The sequence below is a fragment of the Gopherus evgoodei genome, chromosome 1 (assembly GCF_007399415.2).
Source record: "Gopherus evgoodei ecotype Sinaloan lineage chromosome 1, rGopEvg1_v1.p, whole genome shotgun sequence".
NCBI lineage: Eukaryota > Metazoa > Chordata > Testudines > Testudinidae > Gopherus > Gopherus evgoodei.
In genome coordinates this window covers 156,584,678-156,612,598 of record NC_044322.1, presented here as the reverse complement: position 1 = coordinate 156,612,598, position 27,921 = coordinate 156,584,678, and the positions used below count along the sequence as shown (strand labels likewise).

The following is a 27,921-nucleotide window of genomic DNA, read 5'->3' as shown; positions in this document are numbered from 1 at the left end:
CAGTGAGCTGCTGCTGCCGCTCGCCTGATTGATATATGACTGCAATGGCACTTTTCCATTTGACATTCTCTCTCCCTCTCTCTCTCCCTCTCTCTCTCTCTCAAACAACAGCTCTAACTTTTGTGTGTTGCAAATATAAAAGGCAAGCCATGTGACAGAGGGACAGAAGAACAAAAGCATTTGGAAGTAACAGGACCTCTCTTTCGCTCTCAGAAGAGTGTGAGGGAAGGAAGGAGCGGCACATTTTCCAAAGGTATGCACACAAATAAATGCTTACTCATACTTTGGGTATTACATGTACTTAAACTAAGCATTTAATTTTTTTATTTGACAAATACATGTTCACCAGATAGCATGTTTAAAATAAAGTGTATTCATTTAAAAATGACTTCAGTTCTCCTACCTACATCATCTTATTATTATTTCCTTAATTGCACATCTGTCTGAGGATGTCTATGTGAAATCTCTGAGAAGAAAAACAGGCAGTGTACTGTGGTTCTGGATAAAACGATCAAATACATTTCTTTTTGTAACTTTGCATTGATTCTCATTTGTTTAAATTTGGGAGGCATGGAGGCACTTGATTCTGTCCTGAATTAATAGAAAGAACTATAGTATCTCCAGGACTGTCTTTGTCCCATTACAATAGAGCTCCAAGCCTGCTAGTATAAAATTGAACTGTTTACTTTTATTACTACTTATATATGCTGCTCTCTTGCCAGTTATCTGCTGGAGTGCTTAGAATAATTTGAAACAATCGGCAATATTTATTTCTAGCTTTGTGTGTCATGCTTTGCAGGAGCACTTTTAATTTGCACATTATTATTTAACCAAACTTCTGGGCAGCTTTGCCATGGATTGCATAGCACTGGTTATGGATTAGGATGGATTTAATGTATGTCATTTTTGATTGGCTAAAAGCAACGAGGAAATCGACAGTGTTTGTCTTGGCTGTAGCACTGAAGGGTATATTTAGTAGTCAGTTTACCCCTTCAGCACAACAAATAATGCAGTGTGGATGTGCGTTTGACAGCTTGAACTGGAGGATGCTCAGCAGGGCACTGCTTTCGGTGACAATTTATGAGACCTCAAAACGCCTGCCAGGAGATATAAAGGCTCTTTCAGTACCCTGAAATCATGGTTTTGCAGGGTAAAATGTCTCTTTAAGAAGAGTGTCACTGTAAGAAGCATGAACAGAGCTGTTTTCTATGTGCTTGGGACAAAAGAAGACTATGGCTGTGAACTGAATAATATATCACAGTACTGTATAACTGATGCCCACTGTAATGGATAAAGTCCAATCAGAACTTGATTAAAGAAAAAAGTCCCATGTAGCTGCTGAGATTCAGGTCAGTGCAAGAATCTTGGGAAGGTTGGAATCAGCGGATTAAATAGCAATAACCACAAAAAACACAATGGCATCCCATTTTCACTTGAATGATATGAATGAAATTACCTGGAATTGACGAAGCAGCCCTGGAAAGAAAGCTTGGGTGAGAAAAGTGTTTTACATGGAGGTGAATATTCATTTTGGAGGGAGAGAGACGTGGTCTGGCAGTTAGGACATGGGACATGGGGCCAGAATTCTAATCTCAGTTCTGAAGCTGATTTAAACTCTCTGCCTCAATTTTCTATAGGGTGACCAGATGTCCCGATTTTATAGGGACAGTCCTGATATTTGGAGCTTTTTCATATATTGGGTCCTATTACCCCCAACCCCCATCCCGATTTTTCACATTTGCTGTCTGGTCACCCTAATTTCCTGGTCTGTAAGAAAAGGCATAATAGTACATCCCTACTGGACCTACCTGAGAAGGTGAATTTATTAATATCTGTACTTCTTTTTAAAGATGAAGAGTGTCATATGGCTGCCAAAGATTATTAGCAATTTGTAGTAACTTTCAATGCAACCTGTCATAATTGGTGCATGCAAGGGTCAGTGTGTACTGGAACTAAAGAGCACATTTGAAGTGATAAATTAAAACAACACTAAGTACAAATTCACTTGATACCAGTGCTGCATCATGTAATGATTTCCTAATGGAAGCAGCCCAGATGCCTGTCAGGGTCAGTACATGTCGGTATAACAGATACTGTTCTGTTATTTGTCCTTATTTATAAGAACAACTTGTTTTCGTGGGATCTGCTTTTTTCATTGCTAGTAATACTCGCTTCTGCTCAGATTGTGAGACCCTGACTCATGCTAATGAGCAGCTATGGACATGAATAGCTCCATGGATTTCAATGAAACTACTTTTGTGAGTAACTGCTTACCAGCTTCAATCAGAGATTCACAATCTGGCCCATATGACATATACATTGACATTCTCTTGCTGGAATAATGAAATCTTACTTCCAGGATAAATATCTCATTGAGTATCTTTCAGATAAAACATAAAGGGGATTAAATAGATTTTGTTGCTACAAGTTTACATAATGAAAATGGAATTTTATTATTATGAAGCCAATTAACTATGGATGTCAGCCAGCTACTGTGCCACTCTTTTATGAGATCATTATTCAGATCATCGCCTACCAGTGCGGTTTCTTAGAATTCAGTTTTTTCACACACCACTCATTTTTAAACAGATGCATGTATGTAAATTACCCTCGTTTGGATAGCATAGCAATATCACCATTCACTATTTCCAGTACCGTTTGCTGTTTATAGTAGTAGTTTTCCATTCAGCCATCTAAGCATGGTTAAGCTGCACAGTAGCAATCTGTCTAACCCAAATAGGTTCAGATGTGCCATAGGAGTCAATGAAATTGCCAGTTTATCCTTGCCTTCTACTTTGATTGGTGAGATTGCAACACCGTTCCTTCAGGTGGGAGGGATGTGAGGTATGCTCCATGACTCATTCAACAAGAAGTACTCGTGTAGTCAACTCCATTCATTGTATCTCCTGAGATCTGACCAAATCACCTCTCTGACTTATCTGCTCTGAAAAGAATGAGGAAGTGAGAAACTCGAGGTTGTTCCTCAGCCTGGATGTCCCTGACATAAGCTTGCAGTGTGGTGCTGTTGTTAAGTCATCAGGCCATTTATTTTTACAAAAATTATAGTAGATTTAAAAAGAAAACATATTTTTCAAATTGAATTGAATTGAAAGTCCCTGTGCCTCTAATACCTTGCACTTTGGCCATTTTCAGGAGATAATTGGCACTCTTGGTTTTAATATCAGAGGAATGATCATTCTGGATTGGACCACTGGCCCAGTTTATTGGATATTCTGTCTCTGACAGTGGCTGGAGCCATCTACTTCAAAGGAAGGTATCAAAAACTCCATAGTGGGCAGCTATGTAATAACCTGCCCACAGGGGTTTCTTCCTAACTCCATCAGGAAGTTGGTTGGTTTATGCCCTAAACATGAGGGTTTGTAATCCTTCCAAAAGTCTTTAAAAATTTTTATTATTGTAATGCTGGATGCTCACATTAGCTGTATAAATGTCCAATACTTTCTTGAACCCATCTTAGTTCTTGACCTCAATGATACCGTGGGGACTTGAGTTCCACAGGCTGATTGTATGTTGTTTGTGTGTTGTAAGTGTGTTTCCTTTTCATCAGTTTTAAATTTGCTGCCTTTCAATTTCATGGAATGTCCTCATGTTCTTGGCTCACTAGAGAGTGAATAGTAGTGCCCAATTCAACTGCTCTCTATCCTTTGTTATGTTGTTTACTGTTGTCTGGCTTTTCCACTGAATGCTTATAGCACTGTAACTCATGTTAATTCCTCGATAAAAGTTTGGATGTAATCAGATTAGCTCATTCACATGTCTCTCTGCAGATGACCAGATCGTCCTAATTTCCCACAATTCTGTACACGCATGTTGAGAGGTGCTGTCGCCTGCTCTGACTATGATCAGCTGTTATTTCCTTTTTATATGTGTCAGCGTGGAACATATTAAAATTTCTCAGTAATGGTATGTTTGGAATCCCTCTGATGCTCCATCTCTAACTTAGCAGAACAATAAAAGCAAGGTTGTAGTAAGCCTTTGAGCAGCTGGTAGTCTATATATTCCTTCTTTTTTCACATAATCTAATTCAAATAGAATTCGGGTAGCACTGGCACTACCACTTCTAAACACCATCAGCTCTCATCCTATTTACTGGATTTATACTGTGTGGTATATCTGACTAGAGTCCTCTTATATTGTAGGCAACAAAGTTTTTCTTCTTGTATCACACCATTTGTTTGCAGAGTACTTAGACCAACTAATATAAAGGAAACACAGCTATGAGAAATTCCAGAAGATCAATATTATTCTAGTAACTTTTCTTTACATCAATCATTGTTAAGGTTTCTGCTGCTAAGATTTGCATGCATATTATAACTGAGCTGTAAACCACTTTCGAGTGGCACTGTAGAGGCGATGTGGGTTATGCTGCCCTTTAAGACATATGAGATTAAGGATTGGAGTTAATGCTCCTGCTATGGCTTGGCAAAGGTTAAACATACCAGGACAGTGATACTTGCATCACTGTCATAGCAGTGGGGCTCAGATTGAGTGGGAACTGGACGGTTCCTCTTATTACAATGCATGTATTGCTATCATGAACCAAATCCTGCAGTTCGTAATCAGTTTTTTATTCACTTGGTCAAATTCTTCTGGACATCAATGGAAATTTTTCCTGAACAAGGACTGAGAGTATAAAAGAGTACAGGATTTGGTCCCTAACGTGTTAGGGAGAGGACAGAAGAAAAGGAGTTTCCGATGGCTGCTAATAACTGAAGCTCTCTCAGAACCTAAAAACAAATAAATAAAATCAGATCTTACTTAACAGGCATCTAGCCTAATAAATACCATAGAATCAGAAATTCCCACCTCTTTGTAATGCTCCAAAATATACCGTACACATATTCTAATGCCTTCAAGCAGTGCTAGGTCTCAAGGCAACTTTTAACTCGGTCAATAGTATTTTTTCATGACATTATTATTACTATTTATTAATTGTATCACCATCACACCTAGGACCCCTGGTCATGGACCAGGACCCCATCGTGAAAGGCATTGTACAAACATTATGTTGAGCTGTTAGACTAAAGTAGAGTCAACGATAGAAACTAAAGCCAAAGTCAAAGTTTGGATGTGAGTATTTTCACTAGGAGGACAGACACTTGTCTGAGTTATTGTGAAGAAGTGTATTCAGTGCAGAGCTACAATTCCCTATTAAAAATAAATCAATCTTATGCACTGAACTTCACTCATAAATGATGCTGTTCATTTGCTCTACTAAAAGGTGTGAAAATGTATTCTTCCCTTTTCGTTTCCTCGTTGCAGGAGCTGGATTACCCTTTACAAAACTGCCCCAAATTCATTCAAAATTAGAATAATGCAAGAATACAAGTTTAGTGCATCTCTATCAAAATCAGTACTTGCCTGAGGCTTTGCCACAAAGCTCGACCGGTGCTTGGGCTTTGATGGGAGGTATTGTACACAAGCTACTAGGGGAATCTATTTAAAGTCTCCTGGCAGCATGAAGGGAAAGGGTAAAAATACAACCCCTCTTTTGTCCACTGATGGTTTTCTTTGGGAGTATATTAAAAACCTTCCTACATTTCTGTCTGGATCTGTCCACTGGCAGTGTGCCAGGCAGCCCATAGTACCCACTTCTGGTCACCATTTCAAGACTGCAGTCATGAAGGACTGTATCTGTTTCCCACAGCAACTAAAGGATGGGCAATACTCCTGCAGACTTAAAAAGAATGCTATTCACCTGGTTCCAGAGCTATTCACCTTAGTTTGGCCCACTTCATGCACTAGGCCCCAATCCTGTTAACACTTATGCTTTGTCTTTGGTCAGTAGTATTTTTAAACTCAATGGCACAGCTCCCGTTCATACAGTTACTTGTATGTGTATTTGCAGCACGGAGATCTTGTGCTATAGTTGCTGCAAATACTGTTCACTTTTCCCTCACTCCTCTTAGTGTAATATGACATGCCACTAATGTTTCTAGTTCACTGGTATTTTGTACTGCAATATTAGACAAGCATATAAGCCTTGAATCAGAAAATGAAATTTGTGAGGTTTCTTTGAATGTTATGACAATAATTGAAAGTTTCTGAATCTTCAGCGTTAGAGTCCATCATCCCATTTTTAAAGCCTAGCATTCTACATTTGCTGTTTGGTAGGATGAAAATTATGGTACTGTCTCAGTACTGCTAAAAGATGCATTTTCTTTGCTAGAAGATCCAGAGATTTAAGTACTCCTTTAGCCCATTTACCTTTCTCTTGTCTTTATTTGTTCTTTCAAGCTCTTATTTTCTCTGCTCTGGCTTTTCAGTTAGTTGTCTTTTCCTTATTGAGCCTCTGTGCCTTTTTCACTATTCCATTACACTGGTTTGCTGCTGGAGGCACTGAACTGAGACTGGTATAAGAGGCTGGAGACTGAGGCTCTCGGTGTCCCTCACTAGATTCCTAAAGATACTACGATGGACTTTCAAAAATCACAGTGTTCAAAAGATTTTAATGTGTCTAACATTTTCATCACTCCAAAGCAAGGGGCGTTAAAAAGTATTTAAAAATGAGTAGCCTCTTTTCCTACAGTAGATGATACTTAGCATGCTGGATCTGATTCTAAGGCAATTTCATACTACAGGGTGTTAAAATGGAAGTAAATGATTTACACCCAACATACAGCCCCTTTACATGACTAGGGCATTGTCAGTTGTCAAGTGGCCTTAATGCAAATGAGAATCAGGTCCACCAACTTCAATATATTAAAAACAATACCATAGTAGGAATGTTGAAAAGCAGACTACAGAGGAAAATGAAATCTGTTTACTAAAACTGGAGCAGGGGTAGTCACAGAGAGCAGAGTGGGCAGAAATCAGCAGATATGACCTTCACATTTGGGCAGTCTATCTGCATTGTGGGGGAGGGATAGCTCAGTGGTTTGAGCATTGGTCTGCTAAACCCAGGATTGTGAGTTCAGTCCTTGAGGGGGCCATTTGGGGATTGGTTCTGCTTTGAGCAGGGGGTTGGACTAGATGATCTCTTGAGGTCCCTTCCAATCCTAATAATCTATGATACTCAGGCTGAAAATGGATCTTTAATGTGTCTCCTGTAGCTCTTTGCAGCACATGATATTAAAGCAATGTGATTTAATTATTAACCAATCAGGATGGTTTTACTATGTTATTAACCAATTGTAGTTGATAGATACTTGGTCAATTATTTTGCTGCGAGAATTACATATATCTATATATATAGTAAATGAAACTATGAATTCATATTACTGTGGTTCTTTTGGGTAATGTTGATCACTAATTTGGCTCCTGAACCACTGAGGTCTGAGTATCACTGATTGAAATGTTGTATACAATAGGTAAAATCCTTGCTCCATGCAATAAATGGCAAACCTCCCATTGACATCAATGAGGCCGGGATTTCAACCTAAATTTAACTTGGATTACCATGTGTCAGTGTGGGGGCCAGTTTCTCAGTTGATGTAAATGAGTATAGGCCTCATGACATCAATGAAGAGATGCTGGTTTACACCCGCAAGAATCTGGTCCCAAATGTTTAATTTAGTATTTGTACCATTTCAGGAAGGAGGAAAAAAACCTATTTCAGTTGTGAATGGAAATATTTTTTATACTGCGTCAGTTCTATATATTCACCTGTTTCAAGCTGAGTGTAGCATAGCTGATTTAAGCTGACCTCATTGGGCATTTTAAAATTTGACTACAACACAGGACAGGGGTTTTGAATGCACTGCTAGGATCACATCCCTGACCATATAGAGACTGGCAAGGCATAACAATTTGAAATGCAAAAATAATTCCTATTTAACTGGCCTTTCTCTCTCTGAAATAATTATAGCTATATAAACTATATAATTATATAATGTAGACAGCCTAAATAGTTCCATATTCACCCAGATTTGGGAAGTTTATAACTTTCCGAAATTGTAATCTTTTGATGTAAACTTTTCCAGGGTTAATAAAGTTGCTCGAAAGTTGTTTAAAAAAAATTTGACCAAAATCACAGCAGCATTTCTGAGTATAAGAACAGTGAAAAATATATTCTTTATATAATAACAAAAATGTTATGACACTTTTTGTTTCTGTGTAGTATTGACACAACTCTGAGTAGTGTCTTGTCTTTTGCTGTATACACAACAAACTCAAAATGAAAGAACCACATGATGGGATGATGGGATCAAAATAATTGTGTTTCCTAAATATACCCAAAATGCAAGGCCTCAATATGTATACAAACTGCTGCTCTGACCGTGTTCTGCCATCTTCTACAACTTGGAACACACTGAGTGCCACTAGAAGGCTCACAAACTCTTAAAAGGAATACTACCATATTCCTGTAATACTACAAGCAGGGAATTAAAATTTGGCAGGGAACTAGCCTTTATTGAGAAGTGCTTTTGACTGCTCCATTGGAAACTAGTTTTAATCAGATATTTTTCAGGTAAGAGTTCACGGCTTTAGTTTGTTTTTTAAAATATGTACTTCTACATACATCCAAATTAAAATGTAACCTCATCACATATTCCTATCTGACTATGATGTTATTTCATATAAGGTGAAATTTTGTGCTGTCCCTCTAAAAGACACAGCACAAAACTTATAGCTCAGGGTGGTTAAGCTACCCTTTCACCTGCCCACTTTTTCACCCTTTTGATCCTGGGCTGCTGTAGGGGTCAGTGGGGCCCTGGGAGTAACTTTGAGCTGGTTGAAATTTTTTGTGTGAAAAAAAAATTCCATTGAAAACTATGGTTTCAGTGAAAAAGAAATTTTCCAAGTAAGAGTGTTGATTTTTGACAAAAAACAAAACAAAACAACCCAACAACAACCCTGATTTTTTTTTATTAGGAGAATTAACGCATAGAATTCTGTTTTGAGTTGACATTTCAAAAGGAAAAAACCTGTGGATTTGAAATGAAAAATGTCATTTCCATATGTTGAACCATTTTGTCTCCATGTTTCCAAACTGCAACTGCTCAGAATTTTTCATCTTCTGAATTTTTTTTTATTTTTATTTTATCATTCTGATTTGGAAGAGAAACTCATTTCCAAACATTGAAATGTCCCATGGGACACAAATTCCATTTTTTTAGTGTTAGAAAAATGTGTTATATAATTATATAGATGTATAAGAACTTATTTGCACATGCAATTATCATGATTCTATATACAATCATGGTACCTATCGTTACAAATTTAGCTTTATACCATGTATATATTCAGTAGAACACAATTTTCCAAAAATATGGGCTATGTTTCTATCTAAGATCTCTCTTCTGGCTATTTTTTTTTTTAAATTCTCCCCTCTTGTTCCAGTGGAGCTATGTCTCCAGGATTTCCTAAGATAGTTGCTCCCCTCTTATCACCTTATTAGAGCTATATTAATACAAACTGAGAGCTATATTAATGTTTTGTATGGATACTATGCTATGTTGGTACAAGGGATGTGTAGACCTCTTCTTCCTGTTCCCTGCCTATTCTGTCCCAGGACAGAAAGGTATGCACGGGTCCCAAAAAGGTGGGGAAGGGAACAGTTCCATGCAGGCTGCTAAATTTGGACACAGGAAGGCCTAGATCAGTGTATAGTGATGATTACAGGAAACTTCAGTTCTGAGTAATTGATATCTGTGTGGACAATGTGGAGAGAGATTCTAAAATATCCTCTTATTAACAGATTTTTCTCCTTTCCTGTGTTTCCCCCTTTATTCCAATCTATTACTTTCCATGACACTGGCTAACATGAGTTGCATTTTCCTAGTTAGTCTTTGTGTCCTCCAGGTATCTCTTAAAAAAGAGGGAGATAGGCCTTCACACATCAAGTCAGGACTTTGGGTCTTAGCCATATCTATTAACTTCAACAGTCATGCCACTCCACATGCAAAGCAACGTGAAGACTGGGAAGGCAGCTAGTAGGTGGGAAATCTGTTGGGAGACATATAGTGGAAATTGAGGCCCTCTAGCCATATATTTACTGGGGGTGCAAATGAGGGTGTGCGGTTAGAGGTGAATGTATTTGGCTGGAGAGGAAATTTCTGGGTTAGTAGTACTAGTTAATTATGTTGGAGAGAGAGACCTTTCCAAGAACAATATTTTGGCCAGCTTGGTTATGTTAGGTAAGCAGAGGGAGCTAAGAGGAAGAGTAAAAGACTGGGTGCCCTATTCTTTGTGAGAAATAATTAGACACAATGGCACATTCCTGTTCTATGCAGGGATCAGCTCAATGTCTTGGATTTCTGTCATATATTGCTAAATTCTCAGCGAATGTTTCATTGACATCAGTAGGACAGTTCACAAACAAATCTGAATTCCTTAAGACTTTAGGGTTTTCAAGCTTTTACTTTGCTTGTACAATATCTCTTTTTCAATGTCAGTTCTCTTCAGCTGAAAAACATTTGCTTGGGAAATATCTCAAGGCAAGGGAAGGAGTTGGTGTCTGTAACATATACAAGTTTACATTAAAGTTATTCTTCCTTTTCTTTATCAGCAAGTGAACATTGCCGTGAAAACAAAAAAGCATTTTTTCCTGACATCTAATACAAGAATAGCCTGACTAATATTTTTCATATTTTAGAATTACGCTTCTTTGTAGGTAGAGACTTCATGTGTCCAGGTTTAGCCTGAAGAACATTGGCTCCAAATTTGTATAAACTCTGGAACAGCTTACCACGGCTATGCAATAAAAACACGTTATATTATCAAATGGGCAACAAGCTCTGTGAGAAATATTTTTTTTTATCATGTCAGCTATATCTGCTCAGAAAGTCCATCTATTTTAATGCTACTTACAGGCTTCCCTTGCTATCTAAATTATGTTTAGTCCAGAGGTGGGCAAACTACAGCCCATGGGTCACATCTGGCCTCCGGGACCATCCTGCCCGGCCCCTGAGCTCCTGCCTGGGAGGCTTGTCCCTGGCCCCTCTCCTGCTGCCTCCCCTACTCCGCAGCCTCAGCTCACTTGCTCTGCTGCCAGTGCAATGCTCTGGGCAGCAGGGCTGTGAGCTCCTGGGGCAGTGCAGCTGCAGATCCCGGCCTGACCCGGTCTCTGTGTTACATGGTGGCAGCGTGGCCCGGCTCCAGCTGGATGGTGCAGCTGTAGCGCCGCCAGCCACCGGTGCTACAGGCAGCGCAGTAAGGGGGCATAGAGTGGGGGGTTGGATAGAGGGCAGGGGAGTTTGGGGTGGTAGATGGGGTCAGGGTGGTCGTGGGAGGAACAGGAGTTGAATTGGGGCAGGGTCCGGGGGGGGCAGTCAGGAATGAGAGGAGGTGTTGGATGGTGTGGGGGGGAGTCCAGGGGTGGTCAGCGGTCAGGGAACGGTGCTGTGTGGATGGGACAGGGATCCCGGGGGAGGTGGGTGCATCAGGGAATAGGAGGGTTCAATGGGGCAGATGGGGGGGGGCAGGACATGATCCCTCCCTAACTGGCCCTCGGTACAATTTATGAAACCCGATGCAGCCCTCAGGCCAAAAAGTTTGCCCGCCCCTGGTTTAGTCCAATAATTTACAGTTCCATCAGGTTATATCTGTAGTCAATATAAAATTAAATGGCCAGCTCAAGACTATTGGCTCCGTAACGGATCTTTCAAGAGATTGTGATGGAGAAATTTAGGAAAGTGTCATTCTTACCTTGTAAGAACGAAGCTCCAAACAGTTTTGATGGGGGTTCTGTGTTCTGTTGTCCAGGGGATATCTCTCATTTTCCAATATGGACCAGAAATCCAGAGGACCACGTGGCTGTCTCTGTGACTTCATCTGCAGATATGTATTTCCAAAGCATCGCTGGGATGTACTTGGAGGTTATGCAGTTTAATGTATTTTTCAGATCTTGTTCCTTAATTAATGATGAGGAGAGTGAAAATCAGGAAGTGCAACCTGATGAGCAAGCAAGTAAAAATTTTAAACCTTTCTGTGGGTGAATTTGGTGCTCATGAAAGTGAAGGTCTAAGACCACCAACCACAGCCAGATATGTAGGTAGGGGCTCTGCAACCTTCTCTATTGGGTATGTCTACACTGCAATTAAAAACCTATGTCTGGCCCACGCCAGCTGGCTTGGGCTAAGGGGCTGTTTAATTGTGGTGTAAATGCTTGGGCTCAGGCTGGAGCATGGCTCTGGGACCCTCCCCTCTTAGAGCCCTCAGCAGGGGAGGGTCCCAGGGCCTGGGATCCACCCTGAGCCTGAACATCTACACCACAATTAAACAGCCCTTATCCTGAGCCCTGTGAGCCAGAGTCAGCTGGCATGGGCCAGTCAGGAGGTTTTAATTGCAGTGTAGACATACCTTTAGGGCACACTGCTAATGTACTTCAGCTTTGACCCGCAATTCCCTTCCATTCCAGTCCCAGGCCTCTCTTGAATAAAGACTGACAGTTATGCCAAATTGTGTGATGGCTTGTTGATGTGGATGTATGATCACTAGAGACTGGGATGAGACCTCCAAATACATTTTCACACGCTACCTGAGCCAGAATTTCCATCTTTTAATGCAGAAGATAGTTTATTTTAGTTCCTTGAAATATGCCCTTTAGCATTTTAAGTGAAGGCAGGCTCTTTCATCTGCAGAAATTCTAAATTGTGTTACAAATCATCAGTACTAAAGTGAACCCACTGGAGACATTATAAAGTAAAAAGTGCTGGCATTATGGCACTTGTGATCATGGAAGTTAATATCATCATTATTAAAATGCTAGAGCAGTGCTTAAAGTAACAAGACCTTGACCTTCTCCTTCATAATCTCGTATACTGTACCTACAGTGAAAATGAGGTTCGCTCAGTGACAAATATTTTGGTTAACAGAAATCCCCTGAGCCTTATTTATGTCTGTTTTTATCTTGCAGGCTTTTTGGGGGGGTCAGGACTGTAATTTATGTTGTTTTTGTTCCAGCCATGTAGAAGATTCTTTGATGGATTACAACCTCAACAAAACGCCAGCTTAAAAAGAACAATGACAGCCAAGAGACTTAAACCAGGTCTTTCATCTTTCTTGAAAGGAACTGAGTCCCAGTATTTAGAGTTTTTTTAATACTCTACCTCCCTCTGCTGTTATTACTGAGAAGTTCTTCAGCAATGGGAAATCATGTACTAGCAGCTTCGATTTCCATGCTCTCCCTTCTTGCAATAATGGGAGACACGGACAGTAAAACGGACAGTTCGTTCATGATTGACTCAGACCCAGGTCGCTGTATGAGGCATCACTATGTTGATTCCATCAGTCATCCATTGTACAAGTGTAACTCAAAGGTAAGTACCTATTTAAAATAATGATACCAGGACTTTGTTATCAAGAATATTTCTGAAACCAGCTAATAGTTATTCTGATGAGAAATATCAGTACCAAAAAAACATAGAGCAGGAAGCTGAATGCTTAGATCAGAGGTTTCGCGCTTTCTCAACAACATAGTATGTGAATTTGTGAACAATAGTTATCAGATTCATTTTTAAAGGAGCAAGATTAAAGCTGAGTTGCTTGTACAATGCTCCTAAGGTTGGAATCTCAGTTCACCTTTCAACTTTCTCCCTCAATGTTCAGGCTGACTCAGAGTGAATATTTGATTCCAAAGAAATGAGAAGAAATGGTGATATGTAAACAGGTACCTGAGCCACAGACTTCACATCCAGATCTGAATTGTCCCGTGGTGTTGGGACTGTACCTGGAAACTTCCTTGGGAGATCTCAAAGTGCTTTATCATGGAAGGCAGCATCATTATCCCCATTTTATAGATTGGGAAACGGAGGCACGGAGCAGTGACGTGACTTTCCCAAAGTCATACAGCAGGCTGCTAGCACAGCCAGGAGTAGAATCCAGGTCTCTTGAGTCCACGTCCAGTACACTGACCACTAGCTAACACTGCTTAGGATTTTGATACAACCCATTATAGGGAGGGGTCTAGGTGTGAAGGTCAAATCATCACAATCCAAACTTCCTATAAACTCAAATCCAGTTTTGGTTTGGGCCAAACTCAGTTAATATGGGTCGCATAAGACATGCACTTTGACTGGCTAGGCTTGAGGTAAAGAATTAAGCTATACAAAAGTAATGAAAAAGAGTCTGAAAAACTTCTCAACATGTTTTACTATTTAATTTCTAGTGATTTTTCACCTGTCAATTTTGCTTTTCTACCATATTTCAGCTGGATCACTGGGGAGGGATGGCTCAGTGGTTTGAGCATTGACTTGCTAAACCCAGGATTGTGAGTTTAATCCTTGAGGGGGCCACTTAGGGATCTGGGGCAAAAATCAGTACTTGGTCCTGCTAGTGAAGGCAGGGGGCTGGATTCGATGACCTTTCAAGGTACCTCCTAGTTCTAGGAGATAGGTGTATTGCCTATTATTATTACTATTTTTACTTTTGGCTTGAGCTGTTTTGCATTTGCTCATGTTTCTATCTTTCATTTGAAATTTCAAGCTTGGAAAACTTTGAGCCAAAGTGTTATATTAGCCCCTGTAAATAGTCTACAGTAACTTCTGACATGAATTACAAGGGAGGCAAGAAGGAAGACATAGAGTGAGAGAACCATTACTGATCCCTTTCTCCCTCTCTTAATTTCCTTTGAAGAAGTTAGACCAGTGCGCATTCAAACATGTGGTCAATGGTCTGGCCATTAGAACTCTGTGAGTAACTGATTTTTTTGGATTCATTGACTGAACCAAAACATTGGGAGTAGAGGGAGGGGAATAATTGTGCCAAAAGAAATGTTTCATTGTGTTTTTGAGGTTTTTAAACCTTTTTTTGAAAAATAAAATAGCCGTAAAATTCAAAACAAGAAGTCATTTTGAATAAAACAATTGAAACATCAAGTTGAAAATGTCAGTGTTTAATTTTTTCAGAATTGTTGTTCATTTTTCAGCTAAAACAAGTTAGCGAATTACACACAAACTCACAAAATGTTTAGTTTGACCCAGATTTGCATTTTTTGGCAAAAAAATTGTCCAAAAATTTTGACCCAGCTCTGCTGACCACTCAGTTCTCTGTTGGCTGCTGGAACGGCCTCCTCCGCTCCGCAGATCAACAAAAGAGAACAGTGAATGCCAGTGCTGTGTAGGTGCCCTTCAAGCTCTCCTCTGTGAGTTCCCATAAACGCCCATAGTTGCAAATGAATAACAAAGGGTTGCTCTATTAGGGCTGCCAGAAATACAAAGTGCAGTTCAAGTTACAAACAAAAGATGATAAACACAACAGTCCCAACTCAGCCTGTACGGCAAGTCAGCACAGGAATACAAAGGTGGGGCTCCCCAGGTCTAGCGCTGGGGATATTCAGATCTGGCTATCCTTCTCCTGAAGGCAATCACATGCTGGCCTGCAGATCCCCCAGACAGAGTCTAGTACTTTCATCAGGCCTGTCCCCGTGTCTCCTATCCACCAGCCACAGCTTCTGTTCCCTCACAGCCAGGCTGTCAGCTCTTCAGCACCTAAAATGCCCAGCCTTAGCCATAGCTCCTAGGCTGCTGCTCCTGCCTACTGGTGCTCCTCACTCACAGCCTTTAGTTCCCTCCTGAGCCATGTCCTCTCTGGCAGTACTTCCCTTTCCTGTGCTGCAGGGATTATGGAGCCCACTGGGAATTAACACAATTGGCAGTAAGGAGCCAGCAGTTTTCATTATATTATTGTTTGGGTGTCTCTCTTTGCTGTGCCCTTACCCTGTGGGCATCCTGGATTGGAATGTATGAGTTTCATAATGTTGCCAAATTTTGCAATTTTATCATGAGTCTTACAATATTTGATGTTTTTCTTAATCCCCAATCTTGGAGATGAGAGACTGCATGAAAATCTCCACTTTCACTTAAAAGCAAACATTTCTAGTCCTCCAGGTGGCAGAGAAAAGCCAATGTGAAGTGAGTATACTGTAAAGACTCAGAAATCTGAAAGCAAATTTAAAAAAAAATCATGATTTTTAAGCCAATGGCATGATTTCTTTGGGAGGAGGTGGGGCTGTTACTCATGATTTTTCAATTGTTGAGGTTGGCAATACTGATTTCAGTCCAAGATCTTGCAAAATTTCTCTTATTTCTCTGATTGTAAATGGAATGTGTTCACTCTAAATCCTTAGGTATACCAGCCCTTTTTATTGGGTTTATGGTCATTGGGATGATGTAGTGCTGCTTTCTTCTGGAATCATTAATAGATTTATTATTTAACTATTAATAGAGTTGGGGGGACTATTTTGGTATAAAAAGGTTTTCTGATGAAAAATGAGTCTTCAAAAACAGAACTTCTTGTGGAACAATTGGTGACATCTTTGAAATTTTTCATTTTGCAGAAGCTTCCGTGACATCTTAATCTATTTTTAATCAAAATTTTGTTTGAAATCTGTAAATTCCATAATAATTTTGGAAATGGTTTTGTTAAACATTTGAGTTTAAAAGTTTCTATAAAAATATTGTGAGAACTTTCATATAAACTGGAAAGTGGGTCCATTTCAAACCCTGCAAAATGGAAAAATATTGAAAATTTCCTTTGGAGCAGTTTTTCAACGAGCTCATATTGTTAAGATTTTGTAGATCCAGGACATTGCTACTGTGAGAGTGACTATTCTGAAGCTACCATACACTGCTAGCACAATATTAGATTCCCTTATTCAGTTTGGCCTCAGAATCTGTCTTAAAATATGGTCTGATAAAATATTAATTTGAAATATAGAAGCATGGAATGTTCTTTATATATAGTGTAGAAACACTGAGTTTCTGTTATATTACCTGTGTGTTTTTTGTGTGTTGTTGCCCCTTGTACTGTTTTTTTGTAGAACACAGACTGATAATCTATTTCAACTATAAATTTGTGTTCTTTTTTCTGTGATGGATTTGTTCCACTGCACACCCACTTTTCTATACAGTTCTGCTAATGGGCCTATTTCCTGATCTGTGTTATTCCTGCTCCTGCATCATAAAATCATCAAAATTAGAGATGGAAAATCTCTATTAGGTTTTCTTGTCCATTCTGGGATAAAAAAGATTATGCCCTAAAATATATCAAGTGCTTTGTTTTCGCCTTCGAGGCTGCCAATTGGGTCCACTTGGAAGGTGTTTCTGTGACATTTAATATGTCCATTGAATGCAATTCGGTTGATCAAATCCCATTCATTGTGACCTCAGCTGGATGTTGAACACAGGCCTCAGGACTGAGAAGCTAACATAGTAGTACACTATATACAGTATGTAGAAGAGACACCAAGAAGAAACACTAGAAGGTAAAGCAAAGCATTTGTTTCAGCTCATAATGAATTAAATTCCCTGACCAGTCTTAGATTCCATCTTACCTCTGCCACCAAGACTCATTGGACCCTAAGACACTGAATCCCCAATGCCTCTTGAATCAGTGCCTCTTGAATTACATTGCTGTCATAAGGCACTCTTTCTGGATGTGCCAAAAGAGTGCTGCAAGTGACATCTGAGAATGATGAGGCCAGGCTGGATAGAGACATACTGTAAGAAGAGTTTTTAGTATATGTTTAAGATAATAGTGGTAGTGGAAAAAGATCCCATGAAATTTGCAGTAATCCCAGCTTGATGCCAGGCCAGAAGTACTACAGATATAAAATTAGGACAGCATGTCCACTTTCAGCATGTCCACTTTCAGACCCAGCCAGTCACGGGATATGTGCAAATGAGAAATACTACCACTAATAAAAGCTTGAATTCCCAAAAGTATATGGTTTGAGTTAGGGAAAAGCTCTACGCCCATTTGTAATTATCTTTGATTGTGTTATAAGAACTAATCCCTCTCCTTTACCCAACCTTCAGAATAGTTGAGTCCTGCTGACTGTAAATTAAGGTGGGGTTTTTGCTTAGCTGATTCAATCCCAGTACAGAGGAGCAATCATGGTCCTCTCTATCATTCCTGTATTGCATTAGGAAGGCGGTACTGTACTTCCTAGGGTGACCAGACATCCTGTTTTTAAAGGGACAGTCTTGTATTTAAGCCCTCCTGCAGGTGTCCTGACTTTTTCTGAAAAACTGGGAAATTGTCCCGTATTTTCTGTCTCTTGTCCCCAATCAGTACTACTAACCAGATCCCGGCTCACCAACCGCCTGTCCACCAGCGGAGTTGGGGGGTGGTCCAGTGGACATCGATGGGGGTGGGTATGCAAGGCTGGTGGCAGGGCAAAGATGCAGCGCTAGGGGATGGCCCTCTCCCCCTGCTGGTCCATCAGTGCAGTACCTCTGTGTGCCAGTTTTTGGCCAGCTGGGCCCTGCCTCATCCCGTTTCTGGCCAGCACTGACTGCGTGCTGCGAGCTGTGGTGGCTGGTGTGTGCCGGCAGGCACCAGGTAGCAGCCATTTACGTGTTGCCTCTGCTGCCCACCCATTGCCCCTTAATGTGCTTCCCTTCTCACTGTCCTCTCCCTGCTTTGCCTCTTCACCCCTACCCAGCCCTGCTGCTCCTCCATACCCTCCCACCCTGGTGAGGCACATCCCACTCCCAGCCCCCAGTTAGAGCGCTCAGCTTACTGACACCCTGGGCGGCAGGCTCCTTCCTTCCCCCACTGCCTCTAGCTGGGCTGGCACCCCAGGAAAGCCCAAGACCCTCTGTCCCAGAGCTCTGGCCAGGAGGAGCCGAGCCCTGCATGGACCAAAGCCCCACACAGCACTGGCATGGGGAAGCCTCTGCACCCCTCAGCTAAGCTCTGGAGTGGTGGTGGTGGGGGGGGAGAGATTTCCAGCCTGTTCATGTCCCAAACTTGCAGGCTCCACAGCAGCCCCTGGGGCAGGAGTTTAGCACCTCACACCCCACCCCCACCCTGGGTCCTGCCCCCAGGGAGCACAGGGCTGTGCCATTCCCTAGGCCCCCTCCCCTGCTGAGCCACTTCTCTGGCCAGGTTCCTTAAAGCCCCTGCAGTCAGATTCCCTGGGCCCTGGTGCATAATACAGCCTTAGGGCTTAACCCCTTCCTGCCCACACTGCCGCTGGAGGCGGCTGGGTTATGTTGGTGGCAAGCAGCAGCCTGGAGGTGTTAGCTGCCTTTTGACACTGTGAAGGCAGGAAGGGACAAGCTGCTTCCAGACACACAGAGGGTGAGGGTGGGGGGAGGGGGAAGAGATGAGCTCTGCAAAGATACATGCTAGGTCATCCCTTCCCCCTGCGCCTCCTCCCCTGCAGCTGGAAGCAGCTCCTATCCCTTCCCTCCTGCACAGTGCTGAAAGGCTGCTGCTGGCCATGCTCAGGTATGAACCCTAGCAGAAATCTGGGGGAAGCGGGGGGCATATGACCCTGCATGTCCACCACGTGTTGCCTCAGGAAGACATGGCACTAGGTACCAGGAGAGGCGGGTCCGTTCAGGGGGCTTAGCCATGCATGGACCGCAGAGAATACCAGGCAGGGAGGGTCGGGTTGGTTGATCACCGCCCGCCCCCTCCCTCCCCCGAGTGAGAGAGGTGTATAAGAGTGTGTGTGTGTCTCCTCTCCCCTTGTGTATGTGTGGGGGTAGGGGTGTGTGTGTGCGTCAGTCACCCCTCCCCATGTGAACTCTAAAACCTTAAAGATAAGAAGGTAAATAAAAAGAATCCAACTACCCTGTATTTCTTTTTAACAGGCTCAGTCAACTTGATGTTAATTTGAATGTTTGTACTGCATAGTTCTGATTGGTTGCCATTGAACTCACTTGAATATGAGTAATTTTACTTGGTGTCCCATGTTCAGCACAGGGAAATATGGTCACCCTAGTACTTCTGGAATAGCATGACAATATGACATGTACATGGTTTTGTAGGGGAGGAGGAGAACTCACAATTGGATATTGGGTTATAAAATACCCATACATTTCTACTATATATACACACTTACTCTATTAGTGCACTATGCCATCATAGCATTACTAATTATTTAATGGAGGAATCTCTATTTCACTATTGTATACATTGCAATAAAATGCTGCTGCAATTGATTACATGGCAAAGCAAAGCTTTTAAAGTACATGCTATTTTCTGCTCATTTGCACACCTGCCAAAATATACGGGTGATGTTTGGGATTTATGAGGAGGAAGTTAAGTTACAGGTTAGTCCAGGAGTTTAAAAGGCCATCTAAATGTGAATTCTGACTACTTTTTTTCCCTACAAAGTTTATGATTCCCATGATGCAGTGCCACTCTTAAAGTTTACATTGTAACCTATAAATAGAGGCTGTAAGGAAAAAACATAGGCTTTCTAGTGCATGGTAATTTTTTAAAACTATCTTCCCATTGATACCTGAGCAAAATTTTGCAATTATATGATCTTCAAAGAATGTGATGCTTTGTTTTAGAATCACTATGTTAAATTTATTAGACTAACTAAACAACTACAATGCAGTTTTATTGCAAAAAAGTGTCTTTTTTGTGGAAGACTAGCGTCAGCTCTGAATAGATTTCTTGCTGGCACATAAAAAATTCTACTTTGCAGTTGTGTAATATTTTTCCTGTCCCCAGTTCAGTTCCCCAGTTCCATTGTTTTCTGCTGCTTCTGGCAACACCTGCAGGTTTAGGCAGAGAGTAGTGAGATTAACGTGGTTTTTTTTAGGACAGTGGAGCCAAAAATGTATAAACATTCCAGTGCTAAGAACACTATCATTTGCAGATATTCTTCACCACATGGTAATGTATCCCATGATGGATCATGTAACATTTCAGTTGAAATGCTTTTCTATTAATCTTTGAAAAAGAATTCTTGCAATCAGATAAAAGACATAGTGGCACAATTTGGCATTCTCAGGATTCTGGGGGAAAAATTAAAGTTAAAATGTTAATTGAAGAAGATTCAGAAAACGAGCAACAAGAATGAATAAGTAATTGGAAAATATGCCTCAGGGAACTCAATCTATTTAGTATCAAAGAGAATGTTAGGGAGTGATTTTATTGCAATCTATAAAAACCTACGTGGGAAACAGATATTTAATAACAGAAGGCTCTTCAGGCTAGCAGAGAAAGGTATAACACAGTCTGGTGGCTGGAAGTTGGAGCTGGACAAAGGTAGGAATTTTGGGGAAGTTCAGTGGCTTGTGTTACACAAGTGATCAGACTAGATGATCACAGTGGTCCCTTGTGGACTTAGAATCTATGAATCTGTCTTGGCTAACTAAAGTTTGCTGATCTAGTAGCCATAGCAAATTACCAGCAGTAAAATCATGTTGGTTGGCCATGGTGTAGCTTTGAAGTTGTTAAATACTGACTGTGTCTAAATGGACTGTTAGCTACTGTGGTTTGAAATAACCCTTAGCTTGAGTTAGCTAACATGGTTTTAAAAAGCACCCTTTTTTTTGTCCTTTAAACAGGGCCTAACACAGTTTCTACTCTTCTCCACAGCTGGACAGCAGATTGTTTGGAAGGGAAATAAATGGGTAATCACCATGGAAGCTCTTTAGTTCTTTCCAGGTCTGTAATATGTCTTCATCTATTCACAATTCATTCAGTGGAAGAAGAGACAGACCAGTGGGCCTTTAATATTGTTAGGAAAAGTCAGTGAAAAGCTTTCAAACCCAACAAAGAGTTTATATTGGTTTATATTTTCATTACATTATCTCTTCATTACATTATATTGATTTACCTCTTTAAAGTGATCCTTGCAAAGAAAAGATCTAGAAACTTACTTTAAAAAACAAGAAAGTTGAGATTCTTCTTTATAAAACTTAATATTGAACAATCTGGACTGGGCACAATCCATTATTACTGTTATGCATCATACTAGACAGTCAAGAGCCACTACCATGTGTTTCCCAGTTAATCCTGAGACACTTAAATTCAATTACAGTTGAATGAACTCCATGTCTGTATTCCTTGGCCACCCACTTACACAGATGGAGTGTGTGTATGTTTCCTAACCCTTCTCTGTTCTATCTTGCAGATGGTGCTGCTGGCTCGTTGCGAGGGACGCTGCAGTCAGACATCACGCTCTGAGCCGATGGTCTCCTTCAGCACAGTCCTAAAACAACCATTCCGTTCTACCTGCCACTGTTGCCGGCCCCAGACCTCCAAGCTGAAAGCAATGAGGTTGCGCTGCTCAGGTGGCATGAGGCTCACTGCTACCTACCGCTACATCCTGTCCTGCCATTGTGAAGAGTGCAACTCCTAGGGGGGACACTAGTTGCAATGAGGAGAGGCGGGACACTGCTCCCAGAAAGCAACCCCAGCCACTGAGAACTCACCAGCAAGCTATTAAAGTATTCCTACTACCAGGGCTCATCAAGCTGGGTTGGATTTGAGAGGTAGAAAATGAAAGACACTGAGACCCTGGATTATGCTGATTGTGAAAACAAAGACATCCACCTGCTAGTCTGTGCTGAAGACAAAACCCTGGAGACATGAACCCTTTTTTCCCCCTGAAAGGATACTTTGGGGGTATATTTTCAGGCTCAGCCTCTCTTCTGCTCTGAATAAGGACTGATGGGAGTTTTATTTTTGTTGCCCGTGAACAATAAAGACACACAGAGAGAACAACGAGGGTCCGTCTGCTGGAGATACTACATTCTACAAGAGTTGACATTGGGAAGCAGGATGGCTCCATTCCTGCATATGACTGCTTATTGTGTCATTTTATTATATTGCCCTTCAAAATGAACTGCGTTGATGGTAAGGGATATATGTTACTTGATCTGGCAGACAAGTTCTGGACTATGTTAACTGTGGTTTAGCTGAAATTACAAATAAATTATAGAAAAGTGAACTGGATAGCGAACGAGGCATGGGAATTGTCCAGCTCTAAATGGTTCAAATGATTATTTGTAGTCGATTGCATCACAGCTTGGTGTCTGAGTGACATTTAGAAAGAAAAAAGTCATGCAGTTCATTCTTTCTCCTTTAATATCCTGGGGGTGATCATTATAGGCAGACTGTAGCTGTCACAAAATGCACTAATTAAAAACTAGAAACTAAGCACCAGTTTACAATTTAAAAATGGAGCCTCTTAAACAGAATCTCTTCTTAAACTGGGCTGGTCTCAGGAGGAACAGATCCCAGAGCTGCCATAATAATAATAATATGTAGGAATACTTTTTATCCATAGATCTCAAAGTACTTTATCCAAAGTGAGTAAGTATCATATCCCCGTTTTAAAGACAAAGAATCTGAGGCACAAGGGAGGTAATTGATCTGCCTACAACAAGGCCATGGCAGATCCTGAATCCCAGTTGTGTACTAATTATTGGATCATGCTGCTTCTCTGCAAGGGAGGTTCTGACCACCAGTTGCCTTCCCCTCTAGGACCACTATTGTACAAGGAAATAGGCCTAGCTCATGAGTTACAGAGGTTGCCTGGCATGCAAACAGAGGTGATGTTGGGGGCGGGGAGGGGTCGGGTCACATGGCCCCCCAATTTGCTGCTTGGCTTGTACTGAGCATGCTTACATGGACTGAGCATGATCAGTAACATATGCTGAAGCCACTGCCCTCAATGTACACCCCCTGCACCCCTCCCCACTATTGGAAGGCCGTTGTCTCTGCAAAGTTTCAAAAAACGGTGCCCCTGAGTGGTAGATTACTTTATTTGTAGTTAAAGCTGGCTCTGCTCTTAAACAGTTAGCTTTTGGGAGGGTCAGTTGAACAGCCTACCTACAGCCTTCCACAAGGTGGAAACTATGTAAATTTATTTGGATCTTGGCTCCTATTAATGGCGATATACTGAGTAGGACAGTCAACCTGCTACAGAATCTCTTCCCTGCACCCAGATCAACCTAAACAGGTGTTCCATGTGAGACAGTCAAAGCCAAAGAAGTAGAGAGCTCATGGAAGCTTCTTTCATGGCTCATAATACCAGATTCAGTCCAGCTTCAAATCAGCACTGACACCCAGCTGGAATATGGCTAAAGTCCAGTAGTGACTCCAGCAGTAATCTGAATGTCATTGCACAATGATGAATAGGAGGGGCAGAGGTTGAGGTTGGGAGTGGGTAGTCAAATCCAGAATGCAGCCCATCTGTTGTATGCCATCTAATCTGTCTTGAACAATTGCTATATATAGCAACCAGGCTTTTGACAGTTACATCACAGGGAATCCACTGAGCATGCTCAAGGAGCCCCCAACGTCTTTCTCTAATATAAAGAAACAGATTAAGTGGCCTGAAATTGGGAAGTGAGCATTTCAATGGCTTATATATGCATTACTGTGGTCGACCAGGCAGAGTCAATGTCCTTGACCATTACTGCCCCAGGAGTACTATGGGAAGTAGCGACAAGTGGCAGGCATATACTCAGCTGAATTATGGAGCAGGATATAAATCAGTAAAAGTAGAAAACGACTGGGGCCAAATGTACACAGACACTTATAGATATTAGTGATAGATAGGTGGTATAGACTGAAAAGGATAGCCCCTGTCTGCTGGAGAGTATCTTGTCATTGATGGCCAGTTTTAAATAAGAACTCTTAAAGCTGTGGATGAAGAGTGAATCAAATTGTTTTGAGCTATGTAGCTCATAGTCAAATGCCAAGACCATGACTGAAGGACCACGATGAGATCATTGGACATGATTCATTATTTCATTCTGATGTTGATTCTTTTCATATCCGATGAATGGTTTGAACATGACAGATAGGTGTGTGTACTGAGCATTATCACGTAACTAGTTTGTACAAGACCCTCACCCCCACCCAAAGGAACATTTTTGTGTGTCTTTTTGTCTGTCCAAGCTTCATTATCTAAAATACTTCATTATCCACAACAAGATCGTGTCTCCATATTAATTATATAGAAAATTCCCCTGATTATCTGAACCATTAATAATCTAAAATTATAGTGGTTGCCCTAATACATTTTCAGTTTTATCTTTGATAACTACATACTATTACCTCAAAATATACAAAGTATCCTGTACTTAGGATAGAGAATTCTGCATGAGCTGAAGTCATGTTATTTAGTTATCAAAGGTATTGGAAACATTTTAAGGGTAACTGCTGGTATTCAGTGTCTCTCCCCTTTTCCCCACCACATGACATCAAGGGGCAGAGCCTTAGCTCCACTGAAGTCATTAGGGCGCTGACAATTTACACAGGCTAAGAATCTGCTGCTTGAAGCTTTTACTGTACAGTAGCCAATGTCTCAAGCTAGACAGGACTGGATTGATGAATAATACCAAATTGAAAAACTCATTGGTTGTGCTGTTGCTCTCCCTCTCTTTGGTAAGAAGAGAGGTGGGATTTAAAGAAAGACTTTCACACCAGAGCCAACTTAGAAAAAAGAGAATATTTATAGTGAGAGAAAAACTTGGGATACATTTATTCCTGTGTCCCTTTTCCATCACAATGCAAGAGCTATTATTGTGACAATAGGTCTCCTAGAAGATATTTGTGTTTTAACAAAAGCTTTCTCTCACACCCAAGATTCCTTCCCCTTCTCTTGATCCTACAGTGATGTCATCTCCTTGTGACCTCAAAATCTGTTGCCAGGCAAATAATTATGATGTCACTTCAACTTGTTTTTACTTAATTATAGGGTCAAATAAATATAATAGAGTTGGGACATGAAGGTGTCAACCCTATTTGCAAACAAGTTGAATTGGTAAATAACAAACTCTGAGCCAAATCTTTGAGTTCTGACTTGGTTTTTGCCTAGCCCTTCCTCAGGTAAAACTCGTATTGACTTCAGAAGATAAGGACTGAAGGCCCAGTTTTCATGTAGCATGGGAATTGTCCAGCCCTAGACAGTTGAAATGATTATTAGTAGTGGACTTCATGACAACTCAGTGGCTGAATGATGTTTAGAAAGAAAAAGGTCATGCAGTTCATTTTTCCTCCTCTAACATCCCTGGGGGTATCACTGCAGCCAGACTGTAGCTGTCACTAAATAAGTGTCAAAAATTTAGCGCCTAAATCCATATTTTGACATCTACATATCCATTTTAGGCAACTAAACAAAGTACATACATCATCAGTTATGTGCAACAATATGGATTCAAGTGCCCCATGTAGAACAACCATCTTTGAAAACAAAGGACCACAGGCTTTGACTCATTGTGCAAGAAAATATGAAAATTAAATGACTTTGTTTCCTTAGCATGAGATTGAACTTGATACATATCTGATATGTTCTGAAGGTTTGACTACGCTCTAAGTACCTCTGTAATAATGTTGTTCCTCGAGAACAGAAAGGGATAATTGTCTAGATATTGTTGAGGAGTGGGTTCTTTGCCATAATGTCCTCTCCTCAGCATCTGAATGTGTGTATCTGTGTGGTTTTTCTTTTTCCACTGGGGTTCACCCTTCCTGAAGAAGGATCCTCCCCTTTCTTCCTTTCGCTCCATAATGTTCCTAATGTGTGGGCCACAAAATCAGAACCCCAATAATCTCTTCTGTATCCACATCTCCCATGGTGTAGTACACAGCATCATGCTACCCAATTAGTTTACTTTTTAAAACCATATACTATCGCATCAGCAGTGCTATAGTTCAATTTGAATTGGGTTAATCGCATTAAAATGATTTACTAATGGAGCCCAGAGAGAGAAAGACACAAACTTGGCACATAGAAAAGAACTATAATGAAGAGCTTCATCGGGATTGTTTGTGTAAGAAGTATGTTATAAGCTAATGTTGTATATCGGAGACCCCTTTAGGAAGACGTTGTGATGTGCCAGAGTAAAAAGACCATAATCAAGCATACGTTGAGTACTATGGTCCCACTGAAGTGGGACCACTTGTGTGCTTAAAGTCACATGCATGTTTAAGTGCTTTTGCTGGGTCTGTCCCTATATAAATAATAACAATTAACTTAAGAGCTCACTGTTTTCCTGAAGATGTCCACAGGGACATTAATTATTCTTTCCCTTGGCTTGTGAGCATGGACAACTTTTATAGATAAGAGACCCTGAGCCTGGCTGTCTCTGCTTGGCATAATCAAGTGCTTTTGTCAGCTTTTTGTACAATGCTAAGTACAATAAAGGGGCCTGATATGAAGTTCACTGACATTAAGGGGAGTCTGTCGTCTTTGATGGGTTTCAGATCAAGTCCTAAATAAGCGCTTTTTACTATATATTAAAAAACAAATTAAAACATTTTATAATCTCAGAGACAGGTGTGCAACAGGGCAACTCTAGCAGATTTGCACTGACACACAGACCAAGATGTATAATTTGCAGTTAAATGTGTTTTTGTGAACAGGCAAGAAGAATACAAAATAAAAGTTACTGCAGCAGTAACTCCTGCTCTTCTGTGTGTCTTTCTTCAGTGCTGCTTCTGCTTTTTAGCATCTTATTTGGGAAGAAGAGCTATTTAGAATGCTGGTGTGTCCTTTTCTGGGAGGTGAGGTGTATTTCAGTGCCGTTTTCCTATGCTACTAAAGTCAATGGAAAGTTTGCAATGGAGTTTGAGAGGAATGGGATTAGGCCCTAAAGAAAAGAGAGCTTTGCGTAGCAGGGAATTTGCCCTCCAGCTCTGTGCATAGGTATTTTTCAGAAAATCCAAACAGTTAAAAAAGTTCAGAGTACTGGCAGGAGACTGAAACAGATCACCACGAACATATGGAGCGTCTGTATTTATAAGGGTGTTTTTCTTACTTTCTTTGACTCGATAGACGTTTGAAACACAAAGGTTGAAACAAAAGCATTAATGCAGCACAAGTGATTGACAACTTTACTAGAGAGATTACACTACTACAGATACTGAAACAGGTGCACTAACAAATATGCTGCACAGAATGTTTTAAACTAGCTGCAGATCAGCTTCTTATATTGTGCAAGTGCAAAGAGGGGTGGTCGGAAATGTGAATAATGAGTCTATCCCTGGTATTCTGTGAGTAATGGGTCAAAATCTTTACATGTGGCTCAAAGAAATGCTGGACAGGTAATCAACAGCTTCCAACTTACTTAGCCAGGCAGGGTGTTTTACTGGAAGCTTCAGTGATTCGTGCTAGGAGAAAGATGCTTTACATGGCTCAGAAGACAGTACTCCAGAGTTCAAGGGTCTTGTTGATGGGAATAAGCATTCCTGTTGGGGCTTCACAGAGAAATCCATCGTCCAGAAATATCAGTGTTGATAAACAGACCATTC

At 40.9% G+C, this 27,921-nt stretch overlaps 1 protein-coding gene across 1 annotated transcript; it reads left to right on the top strand.

Annotated features, from left to right (window-relative positions):
* NDP (norrin cystine knot growth factor NDP) lies at positions 1 to 27,855 on the top strand. Its single transcript, XM_030576487.1, has 3 exons — positions 1 to 253; positions 12,868 to 13,223; positions 21,791 to 27,855. The coding sequence occupies exons 2-3, from the start codon at positions 13,050 to 13,052 to the stop codon at positions 22,016 to 22,018; spliced, it is 402 nt and encodes a 133-aa protein (XP_030432347.1). The 5' UTR covers positions 1 to 253; positions 12,868 to 13,049; the 3' UTR covers positions 22,019 to 27,855.
* Positions 27,856 to 27,921: the final 66 nt, after the last annotated feature.